The 18,261-nt window shown below is 41.0% G+C and overlaps 1 protein-coding gene across 1 annotated transcript in view; it reads left to right on the forward strand.

Moving 5' to 3' along the window:
• ca16b (carbonic anhydrase XVI b) overlaps positions 1–18,261 on the forward strand; it is a gene marked incomplete at its 5' end in the record, with an annotated part of 147,930 nt that overhangs the window by 48,598 nt on the left and 81,071 nt on the right. The window contains 2 exons of the mRNA XM_083667634.1: positions 9,698–9,832; positions 10,117–10,298. Coding sequence (XP_083523760.1) covers positions 9,698–9,832; positions 10,117–10,298 — 317 coding nt within the window. The remainder of the gene's footprint in view (positions 1–9,697; positions 9,833–10,116; positions 10,299–18,261) is intronic.

Here is an 18,261-nt window from a genome sequence, read left to right on the forward strand (position 1 = left end):
TTTTCCTCATGATAAAATCAACTAATTTCGAGCCTGTGTCTTTGTTTGTTGACATTGAAGTACATTTTCATCACCGGATGTGAGAGTGGTGCCCAAATCAGTCAGGCAACCTTCAGCATAATGCACACTCCATGTGATAAGCGAATATGGAGTTGTCCCACTCCCAGTAAAGATTACACCAGGATCTCATCAAACCTGCCTCCTTCCAGATAATGCATTTATTGTTTTGAATCTCATTTTTGTCATCCCCCTACAATAAGTATCTCATTAAAATCCACATCTAGGGACATCCCTATCAGTATCAGACATACAGTATAAATCTCTCACCCACAGAGCATCTGTCTGCTGATGAGCTACATATATGGAGAAACTGTTGGGGATGTGAAAATGTATGCACTGTATCTTCCCATTCAGTAATTGTCAAGTTTTGAAAAAAGGAATAGGGAGCATTCTCATTATGTTGTTGGGACTCATTAGAAGCTGCATTACAATGACAGTATGTCAGCTTCCCCATCAGAGTCCAGCTTTAAATTCAAAACAAGTGGGTGCAATAACACCACCACCCCAGTCACTGGAAGTTAATTTGACAGTCCTGAACAGTGTGAAAAAAACCCATCAACAACTATGAAAACAAACATTTATCCCCAATAAGAAAGGCATTAACAATAAGAAGTTTGGAAATGGGGACTTAATGCATGATTCACAACTCTTACCGTATTTCTGAAAATACTTCTCATAACTGACACCACTAATTTCACCTCACAATCTACAAGGTTTGTGAAATTGTATGACATTGATGTTTATTGATGCAATCTTCAGAAACGTTCATGGAGAGATGTGCAGTACTACAGAAGGAGAAGGTATGCTGTAGACCTACAGTATAAAAGAGCTACTGTGTTTGTGTCCTTCACTAACAATGGCTCGGATAATTCTCCACGACTGAAGTTCAAACAGTGATGATTCAAAGCTTGCTGTTTGTCAGTTGCAGCTCCTCTTCCACTACCATCCCATATATTGTAGTACCTCTATATACAAATACATTGGGAAGTTATTTGAATTTTCAAGGTACAGTACTGGAGACCTGTGTCTCCACACATTTCTCTTTCAATAATTTGTGATGTTTTCCCTGAGATGGAGGAAGTGGGAGTAAATGGGAGATTTTTAATCACATTTTGTTTTACAAATCGGAAGATATGCATTGCAAATTTCCCACTGCTTTCTAACTCCCAGTTTAGTATGAGGTGTTAATTGTTGTTATCTTTTGCATCTTCTTGAGGGAGATAAAACCAAACACAAGGGGCAAAATCCATTATTCATTATTCCACCTTTCATTATAGATCAGACAAAATTGGCTATGCAAACTCTGCACAGTAGATAACTTGGTTGACATTCAGTTTAATGCAATAGCATTTTCAGTTTTCTGCACAATAACATAACATCTGGTAAAATGCAACAAAGCTCAGATTAGATTTGCTTGACCTCTCATTGTTATCTACACCCCTTCTGAGCATGTAGCACCTAGTAATATCAGCTACCGTGGGAGGATTCTCTGTGAAAATCATGATGTTGATCTCACGCCTTTGAGCAATACTAATCACCATTGGTTTAAGAGCTCCGTTCCTGCTTCCTTGGTCGTCTAATGTACCTAATCAGGTTATGCCTCACAGGCTGCATTTCTGAGGTCAGCAATCCTGAACACCTTCTGTTAAATGATGACAGCATGAGATCAGCATAATTTACATGCATTATTGATCCATATAACACTCCATCCTAAATATTTACTATCCACAAATTTGGCTTGAATGGGATGCCTTTAAAAACAAACATGGACACAGATATTTATGGCACAAATAAAATCACAGTGTCCAGATGATGGAAATGTGGTGGGTGACTACATCATCCAGAGTACATTCCCCAGCCCCTCTCGGGCCGACCCCCCACTCCATTTGTCAATATCAATAGCCATCTTTGCTTTCAAGGGCACGTAAACGAAGGGTCGAACACAGCCGTTGAACCTAATTATGCTGATGGTTGTGGGACACTAAAAGCCATGGGTCGTTAGCTCTCATAAAGGTCTGTGTGCTGTCCCCTGAGTGATGTTCTGCTGAGGGCAGGAAGATTGCATCTTGTGCATTTTTATCATATGGCCCACCTCTATGAGTCCAGTGGGGGGGCTGTGTTGAGGGACATAGAGACGGGATAAGCTGAGCCTTAGGCTGAGATAGGCTGGATGTTGGGAAAGTGAATAGTATCAGGAGTATTGTAATCAGGTCTGTGTGGACTGCAATCACAAAATTCCCTTTTGGCAGGACTGAAGTATGTTGATGTATCCACAGAGCCAAGTTGTCATACTATAGATGTGGCCATGCCTGAGAGATGGAAGAAGGAAATATTCCACTGTAAAGAACAGAATAAGTGAGAAAAGAATATGATAAACCATTGGAGAATTACTGTATATAATCTGTGTGTTGGATTTTGCACAAAAGCCATACGATCAGATACAGGCTATACACAAGCCCTGAAGGTCGGACAAACCAAATATGCCTCCCTTCTTTCGATCCCTTCCCCTGATGGACCAATAGGCTATTGTAAATGCAGATAGTCTCACTTTGAAGTTGAGTAGCATGTGATTGCCTTCCTTCTTGGACTCTCTCTCTCTCTCTCTCTCTCTCTCTCTCTCTCTCTCTCTCTCTCTGTCTCTCTCTCTCTCTCTCTCTTCTTCTTCTTCTTCTTCTTTCCTTTACCATGATGGTAGAATGTAAGATTTGTCTTGTAATGTTATTAAATGTTATTTAACAATATTATTAAAGCCTCATTTGATTTATTCTCACTTGACCATTCTTGCTCTAATCAACCCAAACTCAACAATTCTTTGCACATAGTGTCACATGCAGTCAAATGGAGTTATTAATATTAAAATATGCTTTGTTATTAATCATACAGAGCCAAAACTTCTATGTCAACTTTTCTTATTGTAACTTCCAACCTTTATAAAGCTCTACAGCCCATTTGGTTTCTGCCTTCCATACAAAGATACTTTCTGTACAGTACTTTCTGTAAGCTTGCAAACAACAGACATTTTGAAAAACAACAAAGTACACCGCAGCCTCCACATTTCTGTTAATTTAAACTTTATGCAGAATACAGCACCTTAGTGTGTCTTTTTTATGTTTGGTTTATATCTCTACATGTGATAGCTGATTCATCTTCCCTTCGCAAAAAAATGATTTATTTTCAATCTGCTCCATACAGACTGTGGTTTAACGTGATTCGGAATACTGGCATCCAAGTTAAAGATGTTTCTATTTCCCTGCCCTGAATTTGTTTTGGATCCATCTTTTCCCTGGGCCTTTAAAACAATAGCCTGGGAGCCGCACGCTGGACTGCTGCCACCACACAGACAACAGGCCCAGAAAATAATCTCAAGCAAGAATTAACCCAGCGATCGTTCAGCTGGAGGGAACTGGAAGCAGCAAGTCTGCCAAGCCTTCATCACAAAACAAACAGAGCTAGATCTCTGAATGCCCTTTTTTAGAGATGGCATTGCAAGAAAAACAGCTCTTGGTTATATAAACTTCATTATTAGCTGGAAATGTATGCCCCACTAACAATAGATACAAGTCCTTAGAGGGGTTTATATAATCATCTAGGCATAAAGGATCTTAACATGGTATATTATATGAACAGCAGACTCAAACTCATTAAATTGCCCTTGCTCTATACCAATGGAGCAAGTGCCAACAAACTACGGTACAGTCACTGTCAGAAAGTGGTACTGATGGTGGTCTAAGAATGTTGACCATACAGTATTAGCAATAGAAGCTACTGTACAGTTGCTGACCACAGCTGTTGTCCTTGGATACCTGAATACTGTAACTGTTTGGTCCACAATTACACTGTTTGGAATAGTCTACAACAAACTCGTTTTGTAGACTAGTCTACAAAAAACCTTGCTTCACATGTCTCACAGGTCTCCTCATGTGTCCTTGCCAATCCAAACCATCTTCATGATAAACAATGTAAGGGGACTCAATTAGTTCTATAAATGTTATCGTATGAATGGAGTTAGTTTCTCAAGCCAGAAAAGAACAACCTGAAAACCTTCCATTAATGTAACACACTAAGACTTCTGAAGGGAGCCCTTGGGGCTTTGATTAAGTGGTTCAAACGGACCTGCCTTCAGTGGGGAGACAAGGATATGTCCAAAAAAACACAAAGCACAGTGTGAACAGTGAAAGCTTTTTAAATTCTCTACATGATAGCCACTTCATGTTCAACATGGAGGAAGAACATATCAGGATAACCATGAGAATGTTACGATATAAGAGGTAAATAATGCAATCTAATATTTGATATCAAGTTTACAGGGCACTAAGGGATAGAAAAGATAGATTGTACCTCTATGAGAGTAGGAAACCTAATTGTGACTAATGCATGGGGCAGCTTGACCTTGGCACTGTAGTGGAGAGATAATGTAAGTGCTGTAAACCCTGGGCTCATGTAGGGATGCTGCATGAAAAAACAATTTACATTTGATGAAGAATATTGTTGATGTCTTTTAAACCTAGAACATTATGGTTGTAAAGAGAGTCTATGTTTTCCTGTCTTAAAAGGTGGGATGCTGTACAGTATGTCTGTCAGATACAGTATGCAAATGTTGTGTTCAGAAGAACATCAAATCAACCATGAAAGAAGGTAATTTCAGGTACAGTAATCCAAGCCAACTGTCTACCATAGCCTGGATTGATTGTAATCATTCTTCATGCTCTATTTTCGATCAATTTCTCTAGTCTGGGTGATCATGGACAGGGTGAAGATGGACAGATTAGTAGCATCAATCACGTCAAATGCAAGGACAGCTTTCAGAGTTGAGCCTATGGCAAACTGCACCGTCGGGCTGAAAACAAAGGCTCTGCATTTAGAGTTTAAACAGATTTATTTATTTCCCTTTTAGTGTGTGTGGCAAGGAGAGAAGACAATGACACATTTCCCAATAACCATCCGCTCATTAATCTGCATAACTTCAATTTAATAATTGCATTGCAGTAGGTTTCTCCCCTCAGGGTTGCATACATTTGCATCCTTTTGCAGATCTCATAAATGTTATATCACTCTCAAACGTGTCTGTTGGAGGCTCATGACTTTAGCACAGTGTTTTTTTCTGGCTCCTGTGAGATGAGGGGTGTAAATACACTACAGAACACACCCTCACTGTAGAGCCACAGAGGAATGAATAGACTTATTTATTTCCTTTGCTATGTTTATTGAGTTCTCCCACTTTTAATGAACGTGGTCTGTGGGGAAGGGAGCACGGGTCTGATCGAATGTTGATCTCATTAGATTAAAGTTACACAATAAATTAACGTCCTCTACAGTACATAGAGTTTGCCAAAAACTGAAACCACAAACGCAGAGTCATCACAGATTTGAGTTATTAAACCTGTAGATGTTAATTATGTACAGACAAAAATGACTAACCACTATGATCAACTTTTGTGCATTATACCAGAGGGAATGGAGCGCCATTGTGGACATGAACTTAATGGTGAACAACTAACCTTGAGGAGGAAAAGTTTGTTTGTGTTCCCTTTCATTTATGCAGTTTATTTCTTTGCGATGTTCATTTTTAAGGCTTTTGTGGGAACTTTGACCCGAAAAAACACGTACAAAAGTTGCACGATAATAACTAAAATAATAAGATTTATTGTGACTTTGCATCTGTGTAAATTTCACACCACAGTTTTTTTCATGAGTGAAATAAAAGAATCAAATTACATTTAAAAACCAATGTGAAAACCACATGAAACCATTCAAAATAAAACATGACATATTTTCATATCAAATTATACATTTTCAGGCAGTTAAAATGTTTTCTTTATTCACTGGTAAAACAAAATAGGATGGAAATTGTGCAGTGCAACATTGTGTCGAATCTGATAGCATAGTCTATTGATAGCATAGATAGTCAATCTCATTCCCTAACCAGTTACGATTAGGGCATCAATGGATTACAACATCAAAAACCCCAAAAGTGAGAAAGCATGGCCATCCACTGAACTGAGTGCAAACAATTAACAACACAAGGGAGTATGTATAGTTAAACAACACTTGTCATGTTGGTGAAGACCTGGTCTCTATCCAGTAACAAGCTGACTTACTCACAGAGCTCATTCTGTGCCATCGTGTGTGACCAGGGCCCTGTGCCCAGACATCTGCATGCCCTAACACTCTTTGCCCAAATGATGCCAATGATGGCTCTGAAATGTCTTATTTGCACAAATCTTCTGTTGCTCATTTTGAATGAGTTTCAGTTGATGCTGAATGGGTTAAGGATGGTCAAACACAGTACAACCTGTGATTGATTTTGCAACAGTAAACTCCATTAGAATTTTTTATTTCTCCTGTATATTTATTCCTACATTTCTTCCAGCATTTAGTTTTCATCATTATTTGCTAAAGTGGTAGTGCTTTGCCACATTCCTTGTTGACTCCTAATCAAAACATGTGCTGTTGGTGAGAAATGGAAATTGGTCCCTAAACTTTACTGAACATCCCGTATGAGCCAGGAATTTGGCAAGGGTATTAATTAAATTCCAAAGTCTCCTCATAGTTGATAGACATTCTGGTTTGAGCAGAGTATTGAGTATCATGTACAGTATGCACCCTGGGCATGAGTTTGTTTCCATCTGCCTGTGTGTGTGTGTGTGTGTGTGTGTGTGTGTGTGTGTGTGTGTGTGTGTGTGTGTGTGTGTGTGTGTGTGTGTGTGTGTGTGTGTGTGTGTGTGTGTGTACAATATAGTCTGGCCAACAACCCATTTGGTGTAGACTAGACTAGAGTCTGTGGAGGCACAATGCCTTTAGTTCCTACAGGAGCAACTATTCCATGGGTGGTCATAGACAGTTCTATTATGAATTCTGGTCTTAAGACTTGGAGGCCCAGCCGAGGTGAAACCACTGTAGTGATTCATACCATCATGCAGTTCTGCAGACTTCCATCTGCTGGTCTAAAAATGTACTACATACCAATGGACAACATGGTCTGTCAATGTCATCATGATTCATGAATCCATTTCCCAAAAATCTGTCCAGGTGAATTCACTTCTTGGGGCTGATTCTTATCAAGAGGTGTGCATGCTTCTACAGGATATATTAAATGGTCAACTGGGAAAATAATGATGCCAAACAACAATGTCTAGTGCATACAGTAAAAGGTTGCATAACCACACTTGAGATGCCTCTCAATGTGGTGTTGTTCAGTATGTAAGGCTTGTCAGACATGAGATGGGCTTAGATTTTAGCATGGTATTGCAAGAGTGTATCAAAGTAGTGTACAGTATATGTAGTCTTGGGTTAAGCCTACCTGTGTGCAGTAAAAAAAAAAAACAGAAATGAAATTCATAGCAGGCTACTCGCTAGCACAGGAGAGTTCAGACAAAAGCAAAGGTTGTAAATGATCTCCTTAACCACTAGTCCTCTGTGTCTGCTCCACTGCCTGTTTCACCCATATTGTCTTTCTATTAGAGAAACAGCCAGTGAAAATAAATCAGCACTTTCAAATGCTTAACACAGATTGCCTGAGGGCACTGCCACATTAGAATGGAATGTAAAACATCTCAGTTTCAGCAGTACAGCAGATCTCAGCTAGGGCATTCCTTCGCCATAGAGATTAATGCTTAAAACATGTCCTGGCCATTTACTTTTAGAAATGATAAGAAATCTGCTTCAGTGGCTGTGTTATGTACATCTATCAGTGGAGGCCGGTGGAGGTAGAAATCTACACCACAGCATGGGATGGAATGAGGAATAGTATCATGGTATCAAACACACATGTTTGATACCATTCCTCATTCCATTCCATGCATTACAGTGAGGCCTCCATCAGCCTCCCCTGGTCTCTATGTGCATTTGTGTCATATCACAGATGTCCTCTGTGACTGGTGTCCTCTGCAGATGTCCTCTTTGTGTTCTTTGCAAACTTCTTAGTGATCTTACCCTGTCTGAGATCCGAGGTTACAGTCTCCTTAAGACCTTGGAAGCTACAGTAGCTTTTCTGGTCTAGCTCTACTCTGCATTGGAATGAAGGGGCCAATATGTGGTCATATACTGTAGATGTAGCATGTAACTACACTGTAGTACATGATACAATAGTTATAGTGATACAATAGTGATACAATAACAGTTATGATGGATGAAGACGTAGATGGACCACAGAGAGTAAATAACTCTATACTGTCATATACTAAGTCAGTAAAATAAAATCTGACTAGCTGATTCCTAAGTGCTTGAGGAACTGCCTCCATATGACCAGAGACTCATTGGAATCTACATTAGAGAGTTTCAAAGGGCCAAAATGACTTTTCTCACTGCAAAAAGCCATGGCACATAACATGAAGCACATTTGACTGCAGATATGAATTGTAAGATTAATCTCAGTCTATCATTTGCACCAATGGCTAAAAGCAGTGTCTTCTGGCATGCGTTTTCTATAATTTTGAGTGAGTTGAAATTACCTGTCATAAAACTGTCAGGATTTTTGAACCATTTCGTTGGTTTCAGGCAGTCATCTCCCTTTATCATGGCTCACAGTTTTCCATTAAGGAGAAAATAGAAAAATAAATTGTGCTAAAAAGTGAATACTGCACACTGTGGGCAGATGAATGCAGGAAAAAAATATCAAATGGGCCATTAAATGTCCCCAAGGACATTTCATTCTCAATTCAGTTATCTTTCACCAAATCTTAAAACACACATTTTTTTTCGTTGTGTTTCTTCACAGAAAAGTATAGTCTACTGCATCACAATGGCACTCATCTTGCTGAATCTTTACCATTGTGCTTACTTCCCAAACTGGACCTATCTCTGTATCTTTCATTCTCTGGACCACAGACATCTGTGAAGGTATTTTCCTTTAATATTCAGCTGGTTTGATACATTGGTTCACAGTACTCTGGAAGCTCTGGAATAAGTTCTAATAGACCGTTATTGGCTGTCATTTACTCACAATTAATTTATGAATTGAGTAGATGCAAGATGTACAGTCATTTTATAATGACTTCATTTTATGTGTCATCTACATGTGAAAGAGAGACAGTATATAGCATATATATAGCATATGTCATACCTCAATGCAAATCCAGCATACCATAAAACATATTGTAATGTCCCAAAGCAAACTAACATGCCACTCACAGGGAGGAGAAACCAATATGGGTGTGTTACGGATGGGGGCGCACTCCCCAGTGCGGTCCCTAGGTGTCTCCCTCCGGCCGCCCACTCTGCCGCCTCACTCATGGACTTATCACCTGCACCTGTGTTTAATTGTCACGGATGCTTTATGTACCCTCACGTCCCTTCACTCCCCACTTAGTCTTCACAGTGTGTTCACCGTTTGTTGGTTGCTTGAGATACGTAAGTCTTTGAATACACGAGTACTGTTTTTGGAGACTGTGTTCTCTCCCTTTTGTTTTTGAGATTAAGTCTGTGTTTGTATCCTGTTTTGCCTACTCTACTTTAAGTAAAGAACCTTTTGTTTGGTACCGCTACCTACTCGTCTGTCTCCCTTTATATGTACCACATCTGGGTCCGCTTATTATACCAAAATGTTACAGAAGACTAAGCCACCATGGACCCACCGGATGCTGATCAATACCGTCTCGCTTTAGTGGCGCAAGACGCTGTTCTCATGCGTCACGAGCAGAACCTGCAGACCATTGCAGTTCAACACCTGTCGATAGCACGGCAACCCCCGACTGCCCTCTAGTCCTCGGCCACCCCTGGCTGTCTACCCACAACCCCCACATCGACTGGTCATCAGGCCAGCTCCTCCGCTGTGGTAACACCTGTGACAGCCACGGCCAGCCTCCTTGTTCCTGTTCCCCAAGATCCCTCGCGGCCGTCTCCACCATGACGTCGGAAACCCCCAGAGAGAGATGTCGGGCCCGACCTTTCCCGCATTCCCCGGGATTTACCCCCCCATAGACCCTATGACTGTGCCATTGACCTCCTGCCGGGTACCACGCCCCCACGGGTTAGACTGTTTTCACTGTCTCGCCCCGAGACCCTAGCCATGGCGGCATACATAGAGGAGTCACATTCTGCCCTCCACTTCCCCCGCAGGTGTGGGGTTCTTCTTTGTGGTGAAGAAGGACGGAGGACAGCGCCCCTGTATCGATTATAGAGGACTTAACAATGCCACCATCAAGAACCGCTACCCGCTTCCCCTGATGACGACGGCTTTCGAGTCCCTGCAGGGGGCCCGGATATTCACCAAGCTGGATCTCTGCAACGCATACAATCTGGTAAGAATTCTGGTCGTTGTGGACCGATTTTCTAATGCGGCCCACTACATCCCCCTCCCCAAACTCCCGTTGGCCCGGGAGACTGATGCTTTATGTACCCTCACTTCCTTTCACTCCCCACTTCTTCACCCACTTCTTCACAATGTGTTCATTGTTTGTTGGTCGCTTGAGATACGTAAGTCTTTGAATATATGAGTACTGTTTTTGGAGACTGTGTTCTCCCCCTTTTGTTTTCAAGATTAAGTCCGTGTTTGTATCCTGTTTTGTCTACTCTAATTTAAGTAAAGAACCTTTTGTTTGTTACCACTACCTACTCGTCTGCCTACCTTTATACGCACCGCACCTGGGTCTGCTTATTATTCCAAAATGTTACATGGGTGAAGACAGGAATCTATTTGCAGAATGTAAGAGTAAAATATAGCCCTCCAGTAAATAATGTAAGGGAATGAAGGAATTTAATAAATTATATATCGCCAAAGCCTGAATAAATGGTACATAATTGATGCACACCATCATATATTATGTACCAACCGTCAACATGTGAAATCGTCTGAAGAAATGATAAAGACTTGCCATATATACAGTACCATGACAAGCGTGGTGAAAAGATGGAGAGTGGGTTAGGTACATTAAGCAGATTTAATATAAACTCCCTCCCGAATTGACATTAAAACTTTATCTGCAATGACTTACATCGTTCAAGGTGGAAGCAGGCATAACTGTAGAGTAGAGTGGTGAAGGAGGTAAATGTCTTATATGCAACAAGGCTGGTACCACCAGCCTGTAACCATGATGCAGATGTTGTCAGAAGCACACCACCAACATAGTTCCGCCACCTTAGGACAAGGGACGCGATACATTATCACTGGCATGTACAGGTAGTAACATAACTTCTTAGGTCATAAACAGGATCATAAACCTCAACCCCATCTGATAGAGATGGTAAGGGGTTCACCCCAGGGTTGGGTGGCTTACTATATCCCAGACCCAGGTTCCTTATAGGATTACACCTGATCCCACTGCAGGGTCACAAACAGGATTACTGTACATGACAGGGTCATTGACTTGGCTACAAGTGGTGTGTGTGATGCTAGTGCAACCTGGAGGAGTGTGGGAGGGAGGAGGGCCTGGGAGAGAGAGGTGACAAGTGAGGAGGCTGAGGCAGGTTTTTGGAGAGAAGGCAGATGGCCCACAATAAAAGCAGAGGGCCCTTGTGACAGTCCTCAACAGCCCCGCTGAGAACAGGGTAATTAAATGAGGAATTTAATCAGATTCCTCAAATTAAATGTCCAGCTGGATGGTTCTCCCAGACCCCCGCCGATCCCACCTTTTATGTCTTGTGTCTGTGCTGGGCGTGTCATACTATGCACAGAGCTCTCTGATCAATACACACTCATACCTGATTATGTTCAGAGTGATAATTACTGCTAAAGTATTCCATTCACAGCTCTGACAGTGGGAGATGAAGGGACCATCACACCATGCGGCCTCAAGAGGGTTGTATTAATAATGGGCTCAGGGATGAAGAAGCACCAAAACTTCATTGTCTCTCAAAAATGTTACAGGAGAGATTACTGTATGGGTAGAATGATATGATGCAGTCTGGTTGAATTAATATCAACCATTCGTAAATAATTGGCCACGCTTTACAGTTGCTTTTATGCACTAATGCTGGAATTACGCTGGAAATAAAATTGTAGGCCTATTAACATTGTGTTAATGATTTAGCATGCATAATTGCTTTGTAATTACTACATAGAAATTGAGACAGATGAGTATACAAGAGTGATTGATAGGTATGACAAGGATGCCATTGTTTCTCCCAATTGTTGAAGCTGCTTGACACATTCTGCATATAATAAGCTACATTGTAATAATCCTTTAAATGGCATACCTGAAGTCCGAAGAACATAAAGGCCTACACATTTACATACTGTAGTAACAAAGGCTCACTTTGTTATAAAAAAAAGTAATAAAGCAAAGTAATACATTGTGTGCTATAAAAATTCCAACAACCTCTGCAGTCAATCAAAATGTTAATTTCAAAATTGGAGAAGATAAAACTTGTGTAACATTTGCAAACGTTTATCCTCATGGCACTCTAAATTGGCTGTCAAGTGTAAAGGTCTGGTGAATGTCATGTTTTTCATGGTATTTTCTGCTCAGTTCTTTCTGATAAACATTCATTATTAGATGTTTATCTTGATTACGCATATCATCCGTTCCATTCCAATGACAGCTGTATTATGTATTTGGAATACATTCTCCCTCTAGTGGGCAAAATCCGCACATCCTGCAGTGCATTTCGTCAACCTGTAGAATAAATGACCGGAATTCACATTAAAGCCCCACACAGTGCTTTCATCAAATAAGTTATCAAAAAACGTCAACAATGGGGCAAAAACATTTAAACATTGTAAATTGCACTTGATCTATGACATGCTAGTGCTCAATTAATGACATTCCATGACATCAACATTACTTTTGTAAAACATTAAGCTATACAGTATTATTTGTTTACGAAGTATCTTATGACAACATAAATACATATAATTGAGTAGGTCATTGTTGTTCTGGTTACAATGAGGTAAGACAGTTATTCTACTGTCGTCGAGATATTTCTCATATTCATCATTATCAAAGGGTATCAAATTATCAAAGGGTATCAAAGGGTATGTCATTATTAGTATTTTCTGAAAATATTGCTGACAGTCAGAGGCTATAGAAAGAAAAACATTATAAGGCCACGGGCAGGTGGTCAACGTTTTACACCAGGATGCTAAATATATGAGGGAATTGTTGCCTATAATAACTTTTTGGACATCCACATCATCCAAAACTGGATGACTGATAGCATGTCAATAATAATTGACTCTATGCCTACTATGGGGTTAAATAGGCTTAGCATTCAACAAGAAGCATGACCTGCAAGGTTTACATTCTAATTAATACTGCAATCCACATCCGCATGCGGCGCGTTGCGTCTGCCAAGTAAACCTTTGGAAATCCTGCTTATCTCATGCTGATCTGATCGCTTTTAATGTGGATAGGCCTTTACAACAATTACGGTCGCTCGTCGGCGCTCGCGCGCGAGTAATGTGGGGCTGGTGTGAGAGTATAAGTGTTACTCTTCGGCGCTAGGATCCAGCGACCAGAGGCTCTGATTTTCTCCCTCTCCCGCCCCGTGTGCGTTCACTTCGCTCTATTCTAAACCGTCCGCCAGAGCCCTCGCATGCCTGCCCGCTACTTCCTGGATGGAATAACGGAACGCTTCCAGCACTGCCTTTACACTCACTCTACAATCATATGGGACGCCGCGGGTCACCGCTGACTGGACGAATTCTTAAAATCGATCCTATTCGACCACTTTTCTTCAAGTTAAAGAAACTGAGTCGTACTTATTGACTCTTCCAACTAGGATTCAACTTGGAAATGTTGCTAGGAAGCCTGCTGAATGCATTGTAGCCGAGTCTGACATAACTATCATTTTTTTCTGCGATGCACAACTCTATCCCACAAGATATTCCTCGAAGCAGATGCTAGAATGGGTTGCAAGTAAATTGCCATATGAAATCATAGGCCAACCGTATCTGACGTTGCAGTTGCGTCCACTTTGTATGTGCTTGACTGACTTCTGCAATCAAATTTATGTAATTTTGCAGACCTCAAACTTTGTCACCCGTTGCCTTCTTGTTGCTCTCGATGAGTATTCTGACATGCGGAGAATACTGGAACTGAGTCACTGGTGGATCTTATCCTTAATTTTTTCAGCCTTTCCCGTGTTTGCTGACTGTCACCCCGGTAAGTTGTTTGATTACAATATCATATTTGAATATGGTCATAGCACTGTCTGTCTCGTGCCTATGTCGGCGACATTGTAACCCGATCTATCAATCAAGGGCAATTAAGATTTTCAATTTGTTACCCGTTTGACTAGAAGAAAATAGAGAACTTCATATTGTGTCGCATGCAAGGTGACATTATAGCCACCGCAGCCTATAGCTTATGTGATTTGAACGCTTTGACTTTTGAAGCCTGTCCTGTCATCCTTAATTGTGATGAAAAAGATATCCGACTTTAGAGAAGATATGCTATGCTTAGGGTAGCCTATAGGCTATATTCTATATGCCAGGAAATATAGAATGTAGAAACGTTAACAGCGAGTTTACACGATCGAGGCGGGATGACTGGCACAGGCACGCAATGACGGTGACAGGGCGACAATGTCCAGCGCTTTTGGCTGCTTTGATGCACACATACAGTGATGTAACAGCAGGAGCCGGGTCGGTGCAGTAAACTCTGAATTGAATCACGTCTTCCAAATTTCTCCGCTCCCGCGCGTAGACACAGCCGAGGTTCTTTATTTACCAATCCCATTAAAGGGGGAAAAACATATAACGTGGTTATAACATCTAAACATACCATTGCAAATTCAATGCAAGACTGTATGTGTAGCCTATAGCATGTGGAAGCCTAGCTGGATGATAAATTGAAGATCAGGAGATCCATCATGCAACAATAGCACGAAGGGGATACATTCATGACATTCGTATTGTAAAAAAGTAAGCATGTCCGTGATGATGAGAAGTTGCATACACTGTTAATGTAACGTTCAGCCTATAATGTAAGCTTATTACAATATAAAGACAATCAATGTATGCGCCTAACTGAGCCTTGTGCCCGATAATGTCACAATGGTTTTCAAGATTGAATGGCTACAAACAAATCATCATCAACGTGTAAAGACAGATGACACTATGCTGATCAGTTGTTGATTTAAAAACAGACATAATGTATTTGAGGATGGCATCAATTTGAGTTGCTCTGCACAGATTACATGCTATTATGAAGTGAGAGCTGTACTTTACCATGATCAAAAGGAGGGTGATAAAGTCACATTGGGATTTGTTCGTTGTTTCTCAACCCTGGTCCCAGATTAGCTCTTTCTCAATCAGATAGATGATGGAGTACAGTAATTACATTATGGGCAGTGACAGGGAGGAGCCCACCATGCAAGTAATGACACTGTGCTGACAATTATGTATAACTTAATAATACATGCCTTTGTCCGTCTGTTTATTTGGCTAAATGACCACAGTTTTGATGTTATACTTTTCATAATTCCACTGGTGGTCGATCAGCTGTATGAAATTATATGATACGTACAGTATATGACTTTAACAGAAATACAGCTAAGTAAGTTGTACTTGAAGTAGGCCTGATAAATCAAGTTTCTGACCAATTCATCAACTATACAATTTGAAGACAAATAAACCATTACTGTTATTTGTGTTTTGTTTCTCACTGTCATATTGAGTGGACTACATACTGCCTGCTTCAGGTAAAAGGGGGTCTTGTAACAGATCTCCCAAATAGCTTGGTCTCGTTTTACACCCATTCAGAAATACTCTGTGGATAAAGGTTTCCTTATGGCTACCACTGCCTCAAGCCAAATCTCATGATCCAATGGAAAGACATTAGTAAAAAAAAGAGTATTCTGGGATATGTTTAGACCTCCAGTGAGAGAGCAGAGCAGTGCCACAGGAGAACTACGCTCTACTTTCCTGTTCTTCATTAGAATAGTGATTAATGTCCAGGCAATAAGGCACTGTCACTAAAGGACGAATACCGCTGCACTCAAGGATCCAGCCATATCAATAACAGTCCCCTCTCCTCCCATCCCCTCTCCTCCCTCCTTCCCCTTAAACAATCTCTCTCTGATGGGTGCCGCTCGCGCTCAGTCAGCTTTACTTAGGGCTGAAGAGTCTGGATTTTTGGTTACATGATATACCTTTGACTGTGTTAAGCTATAGCAAAGCTGAATCTGATTTCTTTCATCCAATGTCTGAACAAAGGACTACTGTCTACTGTTTCCTCAGCACATTCCCTTACTTTAAACAATGGAATGATTGAAAAGACAGAGGATTTGGTGCTTTCAGTAAACTAAACTGCTGTAATGAGGAAGCAAAAATATGGTCCTCCAAAATAAGTGTTTATTTAAAGGGCCACTCATGCAGTGCACTCGGAAAGTATTCAGACCCCTTTACTTTTTCCACATGTTGTGTTATAGACTCAATTTAAAATGGATTAAATTAAAAGAATTTGCCATCAATCCACACACAATACGAATAACACAAAGTGAAAATAGGTTTTTAGAAATTTCAGTAAATGTATTAAAATTGAAATACAGAAATATCTCATGTACATAAGTATTCAGACCCTTTTTTATGACACTCAAAATTGAGGTCAGGTGCATCTTGTTTCCATTGATCATCCTTGAGATGTTTCTACGACTTGATTGGAGTCCATCTGTGTTAAATTCAATTTATTGGACATGATTTGGAACGGCACATACCTGTCTATATAAGGTCCCACAGTTGACAGTGCGTGTCAGAGCAAAAACCAGGCCATGAGGTCGAAGGAATTGTCCGTAGACCTCTGAGACAGGATTATGTCGAGGCACAGATCTGGGGAAGGGTACAAACACATTTCTGCAGTATTGAAGGTCCACAAGAACACAGTAGCCTCCATCATTCTTAAATGGAAGAAGTTTGGAACCACCAAGACGCTTCCTAGAGCTGGCCGCCCGGCCAAACTGAGCAATAGGGGGAGAAGGGCCATCGTCAGGGAGGTGACCAAGAACCCAATGGCCACTCTGACAGAGCTCCAGAGTTCCTCTGTGGAGATGGGAGAACCTTCCAGAAGGACAACCATTTCTGCAGCACTCCACCAATCAGCCACTCCTCAGTAAAAAGCACATGACAGCCCACTTGGAGGCACCTAAAGGACTCTCAGACCATGAGAAACAAGATGATCTGGTCTGATGAAACCAAGATTGAACTCTTTGGCCTGAATGCCAAGCGTCATGTCTGGAGGAAACCAGGCACCGCTCATCACCTGGCCAATACCATCCCTCCGGTGAAGCATGGTGGTGGCAGCAACATGCTGTGGGGATGTTTATCAGGAGCAGGGACTGGGAGACTTGTCAGGGTTGAGGGAAAGATGAACGGAACAAAGTACAGGGAGATCCTTGATGAAAACCTGCTCCAGAGCGCTCAGGACCTCAGACTGTCCCTAAGCACACAGCCAAGACAACGCAGGAGTGGCTTCGGGACAGGTCTCTGAATGTCCTTGAGTGGCCCAGCCAGAGCCCGGACTTGAACCTGATCGAACATCTCTGGAGAGAACTGAAAATAGCTGTGCACCGATGCTCCCCATCCAACCTGACAGTGCTTGAAAGGATCTGCAGAGAAGAATGGGAGAAACTCCCCAAATACAGGTGTGCCAAGCTTGTAGCGTCATACCCAAGATCGCTGCCAAAGGTGTTTCAGCAAAGTACAGGGTCTGAATACTTATGTAAATGTGATATTTCAGTTTTTTACTTTTAGTAAATTAGCAAACATTTCTAAAAACTTGTTTTGGCTTTGTCATTATGGGGTATTGTGTGTAGATTGATGAGGGAAAAAAAATAATTTAATCCATTTTAAGTTAAGGCTGTAACATAACAAAATGTGGAAAAAGTGAAGGGGTCTGAATACTTTCCGAATGCACTGTATTTAAAGTACAATAGGAGCTAATTGAATAGGCCTATATCTTTTGAGAAAATGAAAGCATGTCAGAATATTTTGACTATTGTCATGCTACTACTTGCTGTCCGTTACCTGTAATTAGTGTATTTATGCTGGGGTTTTACAGCCCTGCTCAGTGTATTGGACACAGTAGAGTGCCTGCTCATGTAACCCTCAACAGTGGATGTTTTACACTCATTGTTTAAAAGAGGGGGACTAAAATGGAGGTATGTTAAATTATTTTGTGAAGGAAGGGTTGGGTTTTCCGATAACATGATTCTCTTTGTTTTAGAAATTCTGTTTGTGTTCCATTGTTGTATTTCCTTCGAGAATCTTTTGTACAGTATGTGAATCTCATGCTAAAGTCATATTCAGGGGAATTTGTATATTCACTA

Source organism: Argentina silus, assembly GCF_951799395.1.
Source record: "Argentina silus genome assembly, chromosome: 4".
Taxonomy (NCBI): domain Eukaryota; kingdom Metazoa; phylum Chordata; class Actinopteri; order Argentiniformes; family Argentinidae; genus Argentina; species Argentina silus.